Source organism: Falco peregrinus, chromosome 14 (genome assembly GCF_023634155.1).
Source record: "Falco peregrinus isolate bFalPer1 chromosome 14, bFalPer1.pri, whole genome shotgun sequence".
Lineage (NCBI taxonomy): Eukaryota > Metazoa > Chordata > Aves > Falconiformes > Falconidae > Falco > Falco peregrinus.
This window is the reverse complement of record NC_073734.1, coordinates 22,961,323-22,979,810: the sequence shown is the minus strand read 5'-3', so window position 1 is coordinate 22,979,810 and position 18,488 is coordinate 22,961,323. Positions and strand designations below refer to the sequence as shown.

At 44.4% G+C, this 18,488-nt stretch overlaps 1 protein-coding gene across 2 annotated transcripts in view; it reads left to right on the top strand.

Annotated features, from left to right (window-relative positions):
• The window catches only part of CBFB (core-binding factor subunit beta), a 43,047-nt gene extending 30,828 nt beyond the window's left edge, over positions 1-12,219 (top strand). For both annotated transcript variants that reach the window (XM_055818698.1, XM_055818699.1), the window contains exon 6: positions 9,864-12,219. In XM_055818698.1, coding sequence (XP_055674673.1) covers positions 9,864-9,932 — 69 coding nt within the window. In that variant the 3' untranslated portion in view covers positions 9,933-12,219. The remainder of the gene's footprint in view (positions 1-9,863) is intronic.
• Positions 12,220-18,488: the final 6,269 nt, after the last annotated feature.

Below are 18,488 nucleotides of genomic sequence, written 5' to 3'. Positions count from 1 at the left end.
CAGATTCAGCTTCAGTGGGGGAGGGAAGGGGAATCCTGCAGTATTCCACCCACTCCTACCCAAAAGAGAGGCGCCAGCTCTTTGGAAACATTTATCCATCCAAAGCCTGTCAGCATATGAAAATGATCAGATTCAGTTCTGTATTTATACAGCTTTCTGTGTAGGAAACACTCCCTATTCTAAGTCTCTCTGTAGACTTCTAAAACAAAGTGGTATATCCGTGCCTAGGAGCGATCAGTGAAGGTTGTTGAAAACAGTTAAAATTACTTGTATGTGGATATTGTAGTGGTGATATTTTGAAGGGGAAAGAAATAGCAAGTGCAGTAACAATTTAGGAATAATTGCTATACTAATTTTCATTTTTAAGTATCCTAGAAACCCTCAACCAACCAATAAAACAAAAACTCGAAAACCCCCCCCACCATCAAAAACCCTGCTCAGACTGCTGTCAGGTTTGTTTGCCTTCCTTTCATCACATAGTGTGCTTCCATAGATGACTTCATTAGTACAACAGATCCTTATTTTAATAAACATATTCTTTGCATGTAAGGACAGAATCTGTAGTGGTTGGTAGGTTGTGCTTGAATTTCCAGAGGTGATGTATTTTTGTGCAATTACAGAACTCTTGTAATGTAAATAGGGTGTGAGTGGGTTTAGGAATTTTTATTGAAGCTTAAGTGTCTGAGTTGAGCTGCATTCTGTCCCTTTTTTAACGTAGTTTCAGTTTTGAATACAAGATGCTTTTGTGTTTTTCTATCAGCTTAAGTAGCATGGTCACATCAGATCCTGCAGATCCTGCCTCACTGTTCAGGATCCTTTTGTTTCAAAGGTACATTTGAAGTCAGTGAATGTTTTTAATTAATGCCCTCAAAATTAATAACGTGTTCCAATGGCTTTTGCTTTTACAAAAATGTTGGAATGCTGAGACAGTAAATGTTTAATGATACACATGAAGAAAGACCTTACCCCCGGTTAAAGACTGTTGTAAAAATAAATGATTGTGTGAAGCTTTGTAAGTTTAGGAGCACTGAGCTACTTGTCAAATTCGCACTGTTGGATGGCTTTGTGCTAGTCAAAGGCAATGTTCTCTTCCCATGAGCAAGTGGCACACCCCAGAGAACTTGGTCCAAGGCCATTACTTCAGGGGTATATGCTGGAACTGATGCCATCGAACAGGAACATGAACTTGAAGTACTCGCCCATTTCCCTTTGCCAAACTAGTAGAAGAGAGGGAGGAAGCTAAAGGGCTATCAGCAAGGTAGATGCTTAATTTTCACTCTCTCTATCCTTGGTTGAAAGAGTCAGTGCTGGTGTTTCCTTCTGTTTGGTATGGTTTCAGTATGAATGACCAGAGTTCAGGGTTGGGCTAAGAAGTGTTCTGCAGAAATTACTATAATGAGGTTGCTGTCTAGACATATTTGAATCTTCCGTTAAAAACTGTTGCTTTTTAGTTAGTGTTCTGGCCATAGTAGCATGTTGCAAAATGTGTTACGCTGTCTAGGACACTTAAACAGCCCTAGCTGGTGAAATCAAAATATGTTGAAAGTAATGGACTGTGTTCCGCAAAGCAGCAAGCAGGTGCCTCCTGCCAGCTCTCGGCTGGAGTAGAAGGTACAAAGCAGTAGATTTTTCAAGGGGATGGATAAAGAGAAGAGGCTATTTTGTGTGCCCCTGTGTGCAGAGAGGTTGAAGTTTGGGGTTTTTGGTGAAGGTTTGTTTTGTATAGGCAAACTAAACTTCAGAATTGTAGTGATCTATTTGAGTGCATGTTTGGTCCTACTCTGAACACTCTTCAGCCTAGGTAAGGATGGTCCTTCTGATTGTTTACTTGAGGGTGGGTTGGATCTCTTCTCAGGTTTCCAATTGCAGTTTGTTCAACCAGCATTTTTTAAATGTCATATTTCTCAATTTTGTGTTCGTTTCCAATGTTACTGCCATGCTTTTTATTTTAGCAACATCACGAGTAAAGAGGCACAGTGGTTTGCTCTTCCCTGAAACAGTCTAGTCTAGCAATCTGTCTGTTTGTGGTCTTGTGCTAAATATAAATTACGTTAATGGCTAAGCAGAGCCATTTTAGGAAACTACATGAAATTCCCATTTTAAAAACCTTCATTTTGCTGAAAAAAAACCAACAAACTTTTGAAACTTTTTCCTTTCAGCAGTATTTCCTCTCAATACAAAGCACCAAAAAAACCCACCAACCCTACCCTATTAAAGTTACTGGCATAAAAATTTTCTTAAATTTTAAATACTTGATCCTGTACTAGGTTTCTGCATATTTTTGCTGTTTGTTGGGAATTATCAGTTGAAATGGGAGAAATTTATTTCATTAAATTCTGCTGAAGTTATGAACTCTTAGAAGACAGGATTTTGCTGCAAAAACGTAAGCAGTTCACAATTGAAAAAAAAATAAAATCTAGTACAGCTTACTTTCCTATTGTTCCAAGGTTCTAGACAGTGAAGTTATTCTCCTTTTTTAACTTCGTTTTTTGAGAAGGAATTTTAAGATGGAGCTACTAGTATAAATAAATGCTTTAATTGTAAGTATTTTAGTCAAATATAACTGGCTTCAGAAGAAAATATTCCAGTAAGGGTCCATTTTGTTTTGTTTTTCTTTTTTCTTATCAAACTGATTTTTTTAAGGTGTTTACCTCAAGTTCATCTGGAATTAATTTAATTACTACTTCTTGTATGTACTATCCAAGCTGACATTGATATAAAGATAGCATAACCTTTAATACAGCTTTTTGGATGTGAAAGCAACTTAAACTGTTAATTCTTCATATGCAGCAGGTAGTGCAGACTTGTTACATGCTTGTGTGAGTATATGAACATATATATACATATATGATTTATTTATATTCAGAATGAGCACAGCATAATTTAGAAAAAAGCATCAAAGTATGTTTGTGAATAGGCATTGCCTCAAAAGGCTCTACAATGCGAGTACAGTACAAGTAGACCAGTAATGTTATGACCAGATTGCTTCGCAAGAAATTTAAATAACTGGTATTTTATGTAAAAGTGCTATGGAATGCATATATCCGAAAAACAATTTGTGCTGTACAGGATCAATGCTGACTGTAGTACAGAGGAGATCAATCTTGCAAATCAGGGAATGCTGTAATATAAGCATCTTCTTTCAGTCAATGAAGGTTAGCAGGGGGCTGAGCAACAGAGGAATACTGTCTGGAAGCAATCAATATTAATTATAAATTTATAACCTTTATACCAGCCTTCAAACAATACTTTCTAAAAGGGAGCATATCAGGCGCTTTTTTTTTTTCCCTTGAAAAAGAATTTTTCATACGAAAGTAAAAATTTTAGTCTGTACTTGAAGCTCTCTTAAGAGTTATGCTCTAGCCATGCTTTTTCTTTTCTTGGCTTGCTGTTACTTTAGTCCAGTTACCAATGTGGTGTACCAGAATCTGTAGCTTGATAATAGCTTTTACACAAAGATGCAACCCTTGCAAAGATTTCAGGCAAGAGAGCACATCGGGATTGGTAAGCAAATTGTGTTACTTGGCCTGGTCGTGCTCTCTAGCAGCTGGTGGTGGGCGAGCAGACTCAGCATAAACGCCATTGATGAATTGATGGGTGTTTTTTAGTGAAGAGTACTCTGTTTCTAGGAAGTAGATCGTTGGAAGCTTGAAATGAAATCTTGATGGAGGTAGGTGCTAAATGATTTTTATGTATGGCCTTTGTTAAGAAAATTGTTTATTTTGACTTTCAGTGAGCTCGAAAGACAATCAGAATGGATGTAGGAATAAAAAAGAGCATCAGGTATAGAGTTCATAATATTAATTGTTCTACAAGGACTTAGTCTAGTATCCAGATCTCTTACAGAAACTGTTTTCCAATATCTGCATAATCTTAAGTGGTGCTTGATATTATAATTAAAAAAGATCAAGGCTACTTCTTCCCAGGTTCAAGTGAAAAGGAGAGAGGTGATGGCAAGATGGGTGCTATGGCCAGCAAAACAAAGCAACCAGAGACTGGATCTAGGCTACACAAGTCTCATGGCAGTAACTAGACCTGCTAGGAATGGTAAAAATCTGAAACCCTACTGACTGCCAGCAGTTTGTACATTCAGTACGTAGTGAGGATGCTGCTGCAGCTGAAGTTGTTCTGAGAAGTGAAGATTGAGAGGGAGAGTCTGTTTTCAAGCCCCCCTGAGACCTGAAAGCAGTACAGGGTGCTTCATCGGGCTGTAACTGTGACCAGAGAAAGTCCTGTTATATGTAACCTGTCATTCTGACTGTGTTGTAGCGGCACAGTTTTGCTGACTTTAATTCTGAGAAGGGTAAATGAGGTGGAGGCGTGGCCCGCGTTTTAACCAGGTTCACATCTCTACAGGAGAAGCTGTTACTAACCAGCAGCTCTGAGAAGAGCTTTCAGTTAGTTCGTTGCTTTTCTTCGTGTGGGCCTGCCTCAGCAGGACTGATGTGGAGGTGTGCTTGATTGCAGCTGGTCATTTTTCTGAGTATTGCTGTCTTTATTTCAGGGTGCGCTTTTTTTTTTGGTTTGGGTGGGGTTTTTTGTCCTGTGGTTGTATGCTTTTTAGAAAAGTATCTGCAATGTGTTCTCAGGTTCGGGCTTGGGTGTTGTTTTTTTTTTTAAATCCCTTTCAGGATGTTGACAGTCCTTCTAAGAGAATCCAAATGTTCACTGTTTAGTTTCTCATAACATAGCCTGATTTTTCATTTATTTAGTAAATTATAGATGACAGATGCCAAGGCACATAATGCATCTGCTCTGTCTGTTTCAGCGGTATGGAGTTGCCAGAATGCAATTAAAGAATTGCAGTGGAGTTGACCATGGAGAGACTTTATTTTGGCTACTCTTTGTGACAGCTCTCCTTCAAATTATCTCCCTCTTTCTTCCTTCCTCTTCACCAGTGTCCCAAGTTATATGTGCAACGCATATTGCACTTGTGATTTCACTGCCTAGGATTCAGAAGTCCTAATTGTGCCTGCTGTTTTTCTTTTAAGTGATTCATCGAAAGGGTGGGCCATTTTCATGGCAGCCCTGTCCATCCTTACTAAATTTACTTCCAGCTTTCCTAGTTCTGCTTTCTCAGAGCTATCGTGTAAACCACATGGTGGGGCTGCATTATCTTTTCCTGACGTTACCACATGGATTCAGGAGTTGGTTTCTTATGTCAGAGGCCTCTGAACGTGCACAGGGATGGGGTAGTTACAGATGCTTTCTCAAAGCCAGCTTAAGGAGTTTTATTGGCGGTGGTGAGAGCACGGTAACAGCAGCATGGGTCAGAATTGAGCGGCCGGAGGAGGAGGACGGTGTTGGACTGTCCCAGCTGCTGGAGGAACTGCTGGTGTGCCACCTTCCTTAGTTGCCATTATCCTTAGACTTGTTTTTCTGAAGTGCCCCAGTAACAGATTTAAATGCTACAGCATGGTTTGTCCAAAAGACTCACAGTTCTAAGTTAATGATGTGATTATATCAAGCTATCTAATTAATTAAGAAGAAAACCAATTTCGTACAGATATTACTGCATCATACTCTTGACAGGACTTTTAGCCCATACTAGTTAGCCTGTGTTTAGGCTCCGGAAAAGCTCAGAGATCACAGGGTTGAAGAGACCATAGGTGTTAGAGTATTGTAGGGGATACTTTTAGGTGTTAGAGTATTGCAGGGGATATTTTTTGTGTTTGTTTACCCTCAAGTCATGTTTAATTTTGTTAGTAACTTTTCTCTTCTTTGTTAGTATGTTATTACCCCTGTGGTATCAGCGTGATGAGTTCAGCGTGAATAAATCTAGACTAGCGTGTCACAGAAGGCTTTGAAATATTTTTTTTGCCAAATACGTTCCTGCAATTCTTTCAGTCGGTCATCATACAATCTCCAGCGTTGGAGGTTTTAAATGGCTTGTGGCCAGTTATAATTCCTTCCGTATTGCAGAAGATTTGCATGGCTTCATGTGCTGAAAGCTGAGTGCGAAGTATTTTTGGGTATTGAAACTCCCTGTGTGTCCATCACATTAACTATTCAATTTCAGGATATTTGGAAGGAAACTGGCAGTGTTGGTTAAAATACATCCATTTTTAGGAAAATAACAACTGTAGTGGGATCTGTGTACTATTTACAGGTTTTATTCTTGCAAGCAAATATTTGTTATCCTTTCACTAAATAGCAGACGAATAATGTTCAGAGTAGTGCTTCAAACTTCATATGAGCATTTGACTGAAAAATGAAATATGCTGAGATAAGATGTATAACTACTGTTTTCTCATGACTCGTATGTGACTCATGGCAGAGTATTCCATTTTCCAATGGCAAAGATAGATGCATCTTTCTTAATTGAAGCAAGTCTCCTTAATCTTTGAGAAGCTGAGCTCATTATTCACTGAGAGCAATTCTGATGCTTCTGCACGGCGTCATAAAACATGCACTTCAGAAATTACAGCAAATACTGCAATTCAGAGGATTGATTAGCTGTGCTGGGACTACGGGACCCCATATCGACACAATTCTGGAAATTCCCATTTTACATTTATAAAAGGGAACTTTTGGCTTCCTGTAATAGGCAGAGGAGAACTACCAGATACTACCATACTGGTAGTCACACTCCTCCTGCAAGTGAGCATTAAGGATCTTGTGGCATTTCTTATGAAAGTTATATTTTGTCTGTTGTCAGTAGACAAAAATATCACCCCATGCCTGATGATCTACAGTGTGCTGGCTGTGTACATACAAGGTGATTTCACTGGTCCTTTACTAGTGTGCTTTATTTTTTAGATGCATACATAGATGTTGCTTTTCCTTTTTTTTTTTCCAGCACATAAAGCACAGTAGTAGTTGCTACATACTGCGGACATGCCACCTTGGCAGGGCGGTGACTGATAGAATAAGTGCATTTCATGTGTACGTGTTCTTGCATGGTACTATAGCGCAAGTAAAGGAGGGTGTCTCAGTGAGACGGAGCTGTTGTTCCAACATGTTGCAGTTGCTTGTGTAAATCCCCACTTACTGAAATGCAAAATTACACCTTTATCCCACATATACTAGTGTAAGATATTGTAATGACTGCTTTTGGTACATTTTAGGGTAATTTGTCATGCCTTCTGCATATCACTTGAAAGGGAAAATCTGGTAGTTGTTCAGTAGTGGCTTCTGCAAACTCTACAAGTAGCAATGAGGTCACGAATCATGTGAATTCTTTCATATGTTTTGAAAGAAAAGGCCACTTTAGGCAAAGCATAAATGCAACCATATGCCCATATCTTGGAGTCCTCACTGAAACTTGACAATAAAATTGCTGTGCATGTGATTTGTTTTCTGAAGAAACTGTTGCTTTTAAAGCAGTAGTATAGCAGCAATTAACTTGCTTTTTTTTTCTAATTAAGTGTAAAAATGTTTATCAAGTACAAAATTGTTAACTAAACTGGTATAAGTAAGAGTTCGGTGATTCTTAAAGACAGTGCACGTCTTCGTTTCCTTTTAGAAGAAAGAGGCAGCAGTTAAAACTAGAATAAATCTTGTTACAGTCTGTTCAATATGAGAAAAGTGTGCAAAGTGGAACTGTTAATCTTAGTACAACTCTTAAATTAGCGTGGAAGTATCTACTTAAACTTGTTGAACAACCGTTTTATATAAAATCTCTACAGCAGTTTGCTTATTTGCTGAAGAAAAAAAAGGGGGAAAAAAAAATCTGTGGGCTTTTCCACAGCGATCTAGGTGGCCGAAGCTCAATGATTTGGCCATTGGAAATAATGTGAAAATCTCAATTAAATGCCATCTCCCAATATTCTGCATCTCAACAAAGAGGGCAGTTTGCAAAAGTTGCTTCAGGGGCTGAAAGGAGTGCGTTCTTAAGCACTTAAAAATCTGCAGCACTGTACGTGATTAGGGCTGTTTGTTTTAATGCGATTCCTCAGAAAGATTACTGAGAAATCTGTGGGTTTGCGTACCAGCAGTGATGTCAGTTGTCATGTTCAGAGTTCTTCTGCATGTAGGAAGAGCAGATTGTTTCTTTCAGAGTGTGGCCAGTGCAGACGGAACAGAGCAAGAAGATCATCTCAATATCTAAAATGCAACCAACAACAGTACTGGGTGCATAAACGTGTAGTAGGTAGCAGTTGTGATATTTAAAATAGCGAGGGTGATTCCAAAACAATAACGGCAATATGACCGCTGAAGAAAGTGCAAGAGGGAATTGTCTTCTCTAGAAACATGCTGATTACTAGAGGGATTTATGGAATGAAGAACTCTATTGGAACGGGATCTTTGCACATGAAAGGAAAACATAGCTTTACATTGTATTTAAATAAGAGAAGGAAGCAACAGTTCTGTGTTTGGGTGAAGCTAACCAGTTGCACTGGGAACATAAAATTAGGCAGACAAGAAGAATGGCAGATCAGGGAGGAAGAGTTGAAGAGAGAAAAGTCTGTAAATTAGAGGAAATGGTGTTGGCAGTGCATGCCAGAGGGTTTGGGAGCTGCAGACTCTGCTGGCTGGCTGTTTCACACCGGAGCGAGCAAGCAGCACGCCGTAAGCTGGGGGAGCTGCTGCACGGGCGGGAAGGCTTCCTCTGTGTCAGTAAGTGTGAGTCAGAAGAGCCCAGGGAACACCTAAGAGCAGCGCTCACATTGCTGTTAGTCACGATATAAAGTACTTGTATTGTTCAGTGTGACCGTGTAAACGTGCTAACTGCTTAAACTCCCATGTTTCGGTGGTACAACTGCATGCACCAAGTCTGTTCCCGCCTCGTTCAACAAAATAAGAGAAGCCTTTCAAAGGAGGGAAGCGGTCACTTGTTTTGCATTTTTTGGAGAGGTTTTTTGTTGTTTTTTCTGTGGGTTTTTTTTTTTTTTTTGAAGCCCTGAAATAACCTGTGGCAGGTTATTGCAGCTGGTGAAACTAATGGAGCAAATAATGCTTTTGTGGTGCTGCCTTCCACCAGCTGAGAATGCAGCCCTGATGCTGTTTGGGTCATGTGGTGGTTCCAGGCCAAGCTGCCAGCTATTCAGGCTATAAACATGTAATAAAAGTATAGATACTAAAATGTCTTAGATGTTCCCAGAATTAAAATATTGCTTTAAAATTGAACTATATCAAAGTTTTAAAGTATTTACCTGCAGCATTTGTGCGTGCTACTTGAAGGCAGCCTGCATGCGTATGGGTAGAGAAAGTAGATGGCAATGTCGGTTACTGTGAGTGGTATTACTACGATTGACCGTTCTTAATTTCCTCTTTAAAATGCTGTCAATTCAAACTGTTTTAACAGAATCATTTATTTAAAGGAGAACATATGTTACTTTTTTTTTAATACAGGGGTGCGGTCATAAGTACCAGAGTTTTCTCAGTTTTGTATTATTGCTAACTTTACAGGTGCAGAAAAAAAAAGTATGCTGCAGTAAACCCCCCAGCTTTTAAGAAGTGTTAAAATGTATGTCAATCTATAGATTAAATTGTGCTAGTGTGTTGTTACAAGTCTCTGTATTCCAGAAAAAAACTAAAGTAAACGTTTCCCACAAAAATACTGGAGGGAGACTTGCTCGGCAATGACGTACCATACTCTGCCATCCTGCGTTGTAGCCTTTCTCCCCCAGATCTCAGTCCTGAAAACATTTACAGGAAAGGTTAACAGAAGGGAATTTCACAGGAAAGAAGATGTGTTTTGGAAGAAGAGATGCAAAATTGTTGCCTAACTGTTCTGGAAGTCTCTTGCTTCCAAATGATTTTGATGTTAAAAATGAACACATTGGTTACTGCTTGAAACGTAAAGTTTCTGTCTTAGAATTTGTTGTGGTCTTAATCATGTTAATACACTGAATAAATTAACTAAACTGATAACTTCCAAATAATTTTTTTTGGTCCTAAATATGTGTTTATTAACACAGGCAAGAAGACAGCAAGACCCTAGTCCTGGATCTAATCTAGGAAGTGGCGACGATCTCAAACTACGTTAATCAACTGCAGCAGGCGTACCATGGGTCTGCACACATGCATTGCTCCTACTTGGCAAAGGATTTAATAAAAGACCAGAAACTGTGATAACTGGGTATACTATGGTCTGTTTCCTGACCTGCGGCAGTCAAAATCACCATGAACTGCCATGGTTTGCACTATGTTTATGTTACAATACCTGCATTTCCCATTTTAAGCATGTAGCCAGTGGCAATTTGAAATTTCGTTTTTCTATGCAAACTTATTTTTGTTGGCACTATTTTAGTGAAATGGAAACTTATGCAGCTATAAAACCATTTTTCTCAACTGTAATAAAAATTGTCACTTAAAAAATAGGTCAAGATATTACAGATTTAGATATTTTTTTTTTGTTTTGGGTTTTTTGGTTTGTTTGGGTTTTTTGGTTTTTTTTTCTGTTGTTTGGTTGGTTTTTTTTGTTTTTTTTTTTTTTTTAATGTAAACTGCTGGAAGCCAATGCATTCCAAGCTTAGTTTTTTTAATATGGGCTTTTGGAATTTTGATTGTCCTTATTGTGCTCCTGCTTTAATTTAGCTACGCATTCTTATCTATCTTTCAGTTTTCTTTTTCCTAAATTTGCAAGACCTTAAAACTGCTGACATTATTTTGCATTATTTCCAGGCTAAACCCAGTGAATCAGAGCTGTTGGGATCAGTTTTCAAACTTTGTGGGTTTGTAAACGTTTACAGTTGCAGTATTCTTTTAACTGCTAACAATTCGTTGGTTCCACTTTCTAAATTACAAAATTTTAAAATGTATATTTTCATGCTTTAATGCATTCTGCCCCAGTATCTGTCTTAGATTTTATTCTGTCTCAAGTGAGTTTGGGTGGTTATTATACCCCTGTATATAGTACTTTACTGAAACTCATAGGAAGTCGCAGGCTGGCTTCTGTTTTATTCAGGGATTTTTTTAAATAGTTCTTAAAAGGGATACTGCAACTCTACAATCAGATTCAACAGCATGTTAAACTGGGAACAAAAGTGATCAGCTGCCGAGGTGATATGTATTAAATGATGTTTAAGATAGCTGCTTTAAGTATATTTTATATCTTAGGCTTTTTGTAAAGTTGTGCTGAACGGTAAAAAGTCGAGATGAGGTGGTGTGCAGAAAATCTTGTACTGTGCATAGGACACTTCTAGTAAATCTTACGCAAATTGAGACTACATTGCAGTATATATTGCATTTTCTAACAGGGTAAGATTTGGGATGAGTTAATCTGTGTGAATTAGCTTGTTTGATTTTGGGGTGATGGTGAATGGACTTGTTCCAAATTTTTCATTGCATCCAGTATTTGAAGAAAACGGATTGGAAATGTGGTGTCATTTGGCTCTGTTAAAATGTGGTGCTTCCTGTACAGCCTGATTAATTGAAATGTCACTTAAATACCTTTTTGAAAGGGATGATCTGACTTCAGTGCTTTAAGAATTATTTTGAAGGTAGAAACTCTGTATGGTTAGAACAGTTAAATCTTTATTAAATTCTATAATTACGATAATTACATTCCTCATTAATGGCAGAACAATTGATGCAAAAGAGGTCTTGCAAAAATGTAAGCAGATGTCAATGTGAAGGAGAATCTTTGTATGTTAATAATATGAATATTTAACATTCACTTAAAAATGTCAATAACTGTAAACTGTGAGAATGTCATCAAATAGAAATATTTTGATACTTCAATTTAAATGTGATTCACCTGAAAGATAACCTTTTTCATTCTGTGGCCACGTATTCTTCTCGCTCTTCTTCCCCCAAAGAAATAATTTTTCTAAAGTGTTTCTGCAATGAGTTATTTAAGGGACACACGCATGCATCCGCACGCATCCCTAGCCTTGGATCTTCTCTGCCATCTGTGTATTTTTGATGGAATAGTCTGAAGGTTTATTTTAAAAGGTTTTCCTAATGTTTCAGACGGTGGTTTTAAACCAGAAGTACACAGGAAATTATGCTATCAGATATTAACGTTGCTATCTTTGTGTAAATACTGAACTTTCCCTATCATCATTTAGCATTCTGCTGCTTTTGATATCTTAATGCTGGCATTAAGATCACGAGCCCTTACCCTCTGCTGGTTAGCGCAGACTTTTTAAAGTGCATTTTAAGTTATTGATGCAATTTGATATTTTTCATAATTTCTATTTAAACTGAAGTTGCATCATCTTTCTTGAATTCATCTCCTGTAAGAGTTGCCTTAAGCTACAGGATTGCTTTTGCTACTTTTTGTGTTGTATGTTTAACTTTCATAATAAACTTCTGTGTAGTGAAAAACGAGTCGCCGTGCCCTTATTTCTGCCGTCCCCCTAGGACGCCCCGCGTGTTGGTGGCCGGACTTGCCAACCTGTGGCCGGTGCAGCGCTGCCTTGGTGGCCGTGGCTGAAGCAACAGTGACATCCAGCGGTCACTGCACCGGCATGTCCCCGTGCTTTGGGCACTGTCGGGGCGTATGCGCGGCTCCCTCCAAACCTTTCATATGGCATATGCTGGGGAAATGTGGATTTTGCTGCCCTAAAGGTCCTGGGTTTTTTTATATATATCTGATATGCCCTCTTTGCTCCGAAAGCCTACATCCAAGTGACCCTAAGGAATTTTTATTGTCGGGTTGTAACAGTTGTGCACGCTTACGGAAGAGCGTTGTTGACACATTTTTACAGCAGCTGTTAAACCTTGCTAATCATGCTGTTTTGGATGAGGAGGAAAACAACCTATTTTTCCCTGTTTCCTGAATTTCATCATGCAATGTGGGGAAAATATGAATTATACGTGCTGCACCTGAAAACCTGTTCTGAAGCTGCTGCAACTTCAGGGGTGTACCTTCAACTATCTGATGTTGGGTGGTGATGTGCTGAAATCCTGCAGAGGATCCGTTCCTTAATAACTCGAGACTGCTTTGGAATTGTTTACGTGCAAAAGGACAAAGTATAACCTTGTGTCGTACTTTTAAAATCCGACTGTGCCTAATAAAACCGGCATTGACTGTGACCTGTGGTGCTTCTGAAGGTGCTTGGGATGGGGAGGGAGGTGGCTTTGAAGGCAGACATAAATGACAACCGGTGTGGCTCTGACTCCGTGTTCCCGACGGCAGACGGTGTCTGTCAGCTGCTGTGGGCTCTGCCATCAAAGCAGCGCATTTTGAAAGGCACCTTTAAAGAGCAGTTAGTAAAGCCATTTAGGTAACTCCTCGGTTTACCCCCAAGTTCATGGAATGATCCACTTTTCTGCCCAAGGGGTATCGCAACTGCATGAGTCCCTTATTCATAAAGCTTTTCTTGAGCGGAGGCACCTGAAGGACAGAGGTGCCTTGTCCCCTGACTCCTCCTCGCCTGAGTTTGCCTCCCGCGTGTGGGAATAGCAGAGGGAATCAAAACCTTCCTGCAGGAGGCACCTCCGGCAGAAGAGGATCTGGAAAACTGTACAGCCCTTGCCCTTGGCGTGGCTCGGGAGTGGCCGTGTCCAGCTGGGGAGCGAAAGGCCACTGGAAACGCTGGGGCTTACTGGAGATGGAGATGGACGTCGGTGACCGGGAGCCCCAGCGGAGCAGGTGGGGTATGGTCACTTCTGGGCTGGTTTTTAACCTCCTGCAGTTACACGGCCTCTAACCCGAGAGAATCCAGAGCATGAACCGTTCAATCGTTTTGGTGAAGTTTCCAAAACCTGCACAATCGGGCTTCCTGGTCTCTCCTGAAGGGAACAGCAGCCACCAGCTGTCCTGGCCCCTCTGGGAAGCAGAGAACTATGAAAATGGAGCTGTGGGTGAAAACAGTGGCTTTTCTGTCCCTGCGGGTCCGTGGGGTTTTGGCTGACAATAAGCCTTGCTCAGGTACGGGCTGGGAAGTGGGAAGTTAAGGGAACGAGACGTGGGTTTGAAGAACTCCAAAACTCATGGCCTGACAGGATCTTGGGAGGACTTCTGTGTGGTTTTTCTTTCGGTTTGGGGGTTTTTTGGCGGTTTTTTGGGTTTTTTTTTTTGGTCCACCATTAGGTCAGGACTCTATTACAGATATATTTAGGAATCTATCCTGTCTGCGTAGAAACAGGACCGATTTCTGTAAAGTTAGATTATTTTGTTACTACATTTCCAATGCAAATAAGAGAATGACAAAAATGGCTACAAGGATGAGAACTGCAGTGAGAAGTTACAGCAGAGCGAGCGTTTGCATCGGCAACATTTCTCATAACTCATTTGCCTGACATCCTGTCTTCACGCTGCCACAAAATGTAAATCCCGGTACATGCATATTCATCAGCTGCTGCCTGGCTGGGAGCAGGGCTTAAGTAACTTTATTAAATAGCTGTCTCGATTACGGGTCGAGAGAAGTGAATTTCCAGCGTTGCTTGGGCTCAGGCAGGGAGCAGAGGGGAGGCAGGAAGGCAGCAGAGCCCAGCGCTCCGCTGCTGTCACCCTGCCGGGGGTGCCCGGGGAAAAATCGGGTCCCTGCCGGAGGGGAAGAGGTGGGAGAGGGGAAACTGTGCTTCTCGCTCGGGCTGCCCCACGGCTCGCCGCAGCTGGTGGGACCTTGGCTGAGCTGCTGCCGTGCCCGCAGCCCCCATGGCGAGTGGGGGGTGTTTTCCAGCCTGTCCGACTTGCTGAGGGTGTCTTGGTAGACGCAGGGTTCCCCGGTGCGCCGCTTTCCCTCCTTCCGCAGCCTGTAATTCCCTGGTTTTACAGAACTGGTTGCCCTTTGCAGTCCTCTCTCTTCCCCATAGCAGGTGATGGGTTAGCTTGAAAACAGAAAAAAAATAGAGCTGGGGAAAGGTTTGCATGCAAAAGCTCTTGTCTTTTCCAGCTGTTAGCTGCCAGTTTGCTGGGCAAGCCTGTCCCCCTGTCCCCGTGAGCCCTGCCAGCGTGCATCCCCATCCCCGGCCCTTTCAGCTTTCGCTGTTCCTACCGTGCAAAAATCCAGCAAAGTACAGCTGCTGGATAAAGCTGCTGGATAAAGAAATAGGAGCAGCATAGGAGAGCTAGAACTTTTTGGCTGCTGAATGCACCCAGCCTCAACAGCATCTCCTGTGAGCGTGCTGTTACCGAAGCACAGGGCTGGGGGGATTGCTGCTGCTGCTGCTGCTGCTGCTGCCGGGATCCTGCGGGAGTATTTCGGGCTTTGGCCCTTCGCAGCAGTGATGCAGACTGCGGCTCTTCAGGCTGTGCTCCCTGGGAGGTCCCAGAAGAGCGGGGGGCAGTGCGGGGCAGGTAAGTCGGTGCATGGAAGGAGCCATGTGCGGGTGGGTTTAGCTGCAGAGGCTGGGCAGTAGGGCTTTGCCTCCAGGGGTGAGCAGGGACCCAAGCATATCAGCTTGGAAGAGAAAACAGGGGTGGGCAGGAGGGAAGTGGGACCCGCCGGGCAGGCACTCCTGACACCCACCGCTTCCTTCAAGCCTAGCGGGTACCGTTGCATTTGCCCTCGCTTCAGGCTGGCCAAAGTGGTTGTGGCTCTTGGCTTGGGTCTTGAGCAGAAGCGGGGACACGTGGTACCGAGGGCTCACAGCTAGTGCTGGGTGCCCAGCCACTGGCTTTGTTCTAGGCTATGGATTTGGAGAGAGAAGGAAGAGGGTTATCCTTCTGCCCAGGCTAGGATGCCACCATCTGAAGCCCCCGCATCCTGCCTGAGCCCGTTTTCTGGCCCACCTGCCGCCTCTGCCTTTGGCTGGAGAGACGACCCCGTGTCCCTCCTCCCCTCCTTGCTGCGGCGGCGCCGAGCCCTTTGCAGAGCTGCATTTCAGTCTTGTTCACAATCATATGTTATATCATACAGCCCCCCAGGAGATGGGTCCTGGGGGTGACTGGCGCTCACCCCAGCAGCTGGTGCTTGAGCGGGCACTGACAGGGACACATCCCTGCTGGCTGCCCCGGCTCCTCTGGGGTGGCTGGGCGTGCAGTGGCATGGGGTGGCCAGGAGCACTGAACGTCCTGCCAAGGCTCGTTCCTGGCTTCTTCAATCAACTTGATCATTTTAACCCAGAGATGCGAGACCTGGCTGGGGTTTGGTGCTGCCTTGGCACAGTGGGCTGCTGCTCGATGTACGGCTGCGAGTGTCCCTTCTGTGCATTGCGCTTGCTTCTGCAGGATGTGACGATGCCTCTTCCAAGATCCCGCCTGTCTTGATGTTGAAACTGGCCCTTAATGAGGGCCTTGGTCCGCATCTCCACTGCCTCAGCCCTCTCCCATGGCAAGCTGTTGCTCTGCATCCCCCGTTCCTGAGCGCATGGAGCTGCACAGGGAGTGATGTCCCGGTGAAACCCCGGGAGCTCTCAGCTCAGAGGAGAGCAGAGAGGTCAGTGGGGCAAGTGTGGATTCCCTGCTAGGTTGCAAACAAAGCCACGGGGGGAACAACTCTTATCAGAAGACTAGTCTTAAGAAGCAGGTGGCTCTATCCAGAAACACCAGACTAACCATCACCTCTGAGCCAGGAAGGGAGCTGAGCACCACGCTGCCCAGAATGACATGTCGCCTACCCAGAAAGAGCACCAGGTCCCCTCGGGCCCCGCTGAGAGCTGAGCAGCCCTGTGCTTCACAGCCCTGTGCCCCCTCTCCCTGGTGGCCCCTGCCATGGGGCAGCGCTGCAGTGGGACACCTGCTCTAGAGGTGGGATGCTGCAGCCCCCTGCTCAGTACCATCCTGCTCCTCGGTGGCCTTCCCTGGTGCCACAGAGTGCTGGGGCATGCTTCCTCGGTGCCCCAGGGTGCTGGGGCATCCTTCCCCCGTGCTCTGGCTGTTGCCTGCGCCTTGCCCGCAGCCGCTCAGGTAGCCTACCCCGGGAGCTGTGTGCCCACAGCTGCCCCAGCCCAGAAGGGGAGGGTATCTGAGGATGCTCAGCCCTGCATGCTGTGGTCCCCAGCTCCAGGTCATTTGCTCTGGCTGCGTGTGAGGACTGGGGGCCAGGATGAGGAAGGAAGGGGGGGAAGGTGGTGTTGCATGCACAGACTGCTCCTGAGCTGCCTAGCACTTGCCTTCTGCTTGGCCCAGAGCTGCTGCTGCTGCTGAGAAGCCCCCGAGCCCCTTCCTGGCAGTGACAGCCCTGGCCCGGAGCCACTGGGCGGATGCTCTCACACAGCAGAGAAGACAGATCCTCTTTTTGGTTCTGCTTTCGGTTCTGCTCTGCAGAGCACGTCTGGCCTACGACCGTCGGGACCTGGTGTCGGTGGGTCCATGGGACGTGTGACTCTCCGAAACCACCAACCCCACCGATGTGCCTTAGTCACCAGGTCCTTCAAACCCTCGGTGTCTTGCCCTCTGCTTCTGCATCCAGGGCAGGATGTGCTAGCAGGACCGTGGGGCACCACGCTGCAAAGTGGGACCAGAACAAAAGAGGGAATAAACTGGAAAGACTACCCTGTGGTCCAGGAGCGTGAAAGATGGCTGCAGAGGGGATGGGAACAGGGTGGAAAAGCAGGGTCTGCGGGGAGGACCTCGCTCCAGCTAGTCGCCTCTGGCCAGGGTGGGATGCCAGCCATCCCTTGCAGCGCTCCGGCATGGCACATGGCAGCTGGGAGCCACCGGCCGTAGCAGGACCTCTTCTCCTGCCAACAAACTCGGCTCGTGCTCTGCTGTGATGAGTTCATAAGAGACTTTTAATTGTGACAGCTAGTGGGCCTTTTGAAAGCTGTCCTCGTTACTGCGCTGGTGATCTGTCACCCTTCTAAGGGGCTGCCATCACTGGGGCCAGCGCCTCTAACAGAGCAGCCACTGGTGGATGTTTCTTGCTCAGTGCGTGCTGTGCTCATCCCCTGGCACGTGGTGCGGGATCTGCCCCCCCTGCCTCTCTGAAACAATTTCTTACTCCAAAGAAAATAGCGGTGAAGGTGAGGGACCGGCTGACAGAAGTGGAGGGTCTGCACAGGGGAGCGGCGGTGTGGCTGTGGCACGCGGAGCGGAGCTCAGCTCCCTGCAAAGGGGGTGTTCAGTGTTTTACAGCTTTCTGCAGCGTGGGATGGATGCCACGGGACAGCAGCAGCAAACACAGACACTGGCTTGGGTGCAAAACCGATCCTTTGGGTGCAAGACCCTTTCTTGCTGGGGCTGGGCTGGTGTCCCCTCTAGCAGTGCCGGTGGCAGTGTAGGGTGCATGCATGTGCTCCCGCTGGCTCCCCAGAGGGCTGCAGGGCTGTTGGCTGCTGTCCCACAGCCATGAAAAACCAAAAATGGGACCGAAACTCCATAGGTAGGCTATGGGGAACACGGCCACTGCTGGCCTTGCACGGGTTCCCCAGGCAGTTTCACGTGCTGCTCCCCAAAACCCATGGAAACCCAGGGCTGCGGGGACTGGGGCTGCTCTCAAGCATCATTTAACGAAGCTCAGCCACAGGGAAGAATTTCCAGTGATGTGTGCATTGGACCAAGTAATTTCCCACTGTGAAACGAGCAGGCTGCAAAGAGGGCTGTGAGCTGTGAGCAAGGCTTAATGAGCATCTCTTGTTTGTTTTATCCGTGGCAGCCTGTGGGTGAGGTTTGAGTCACCCCCACACCGCTTGTTCGCCAACAGTCGGCGACAAACTGGGCAGCCGGAGATCTTCAGGGGCTCTGAGAGGGCTCCGTCACCCAAACC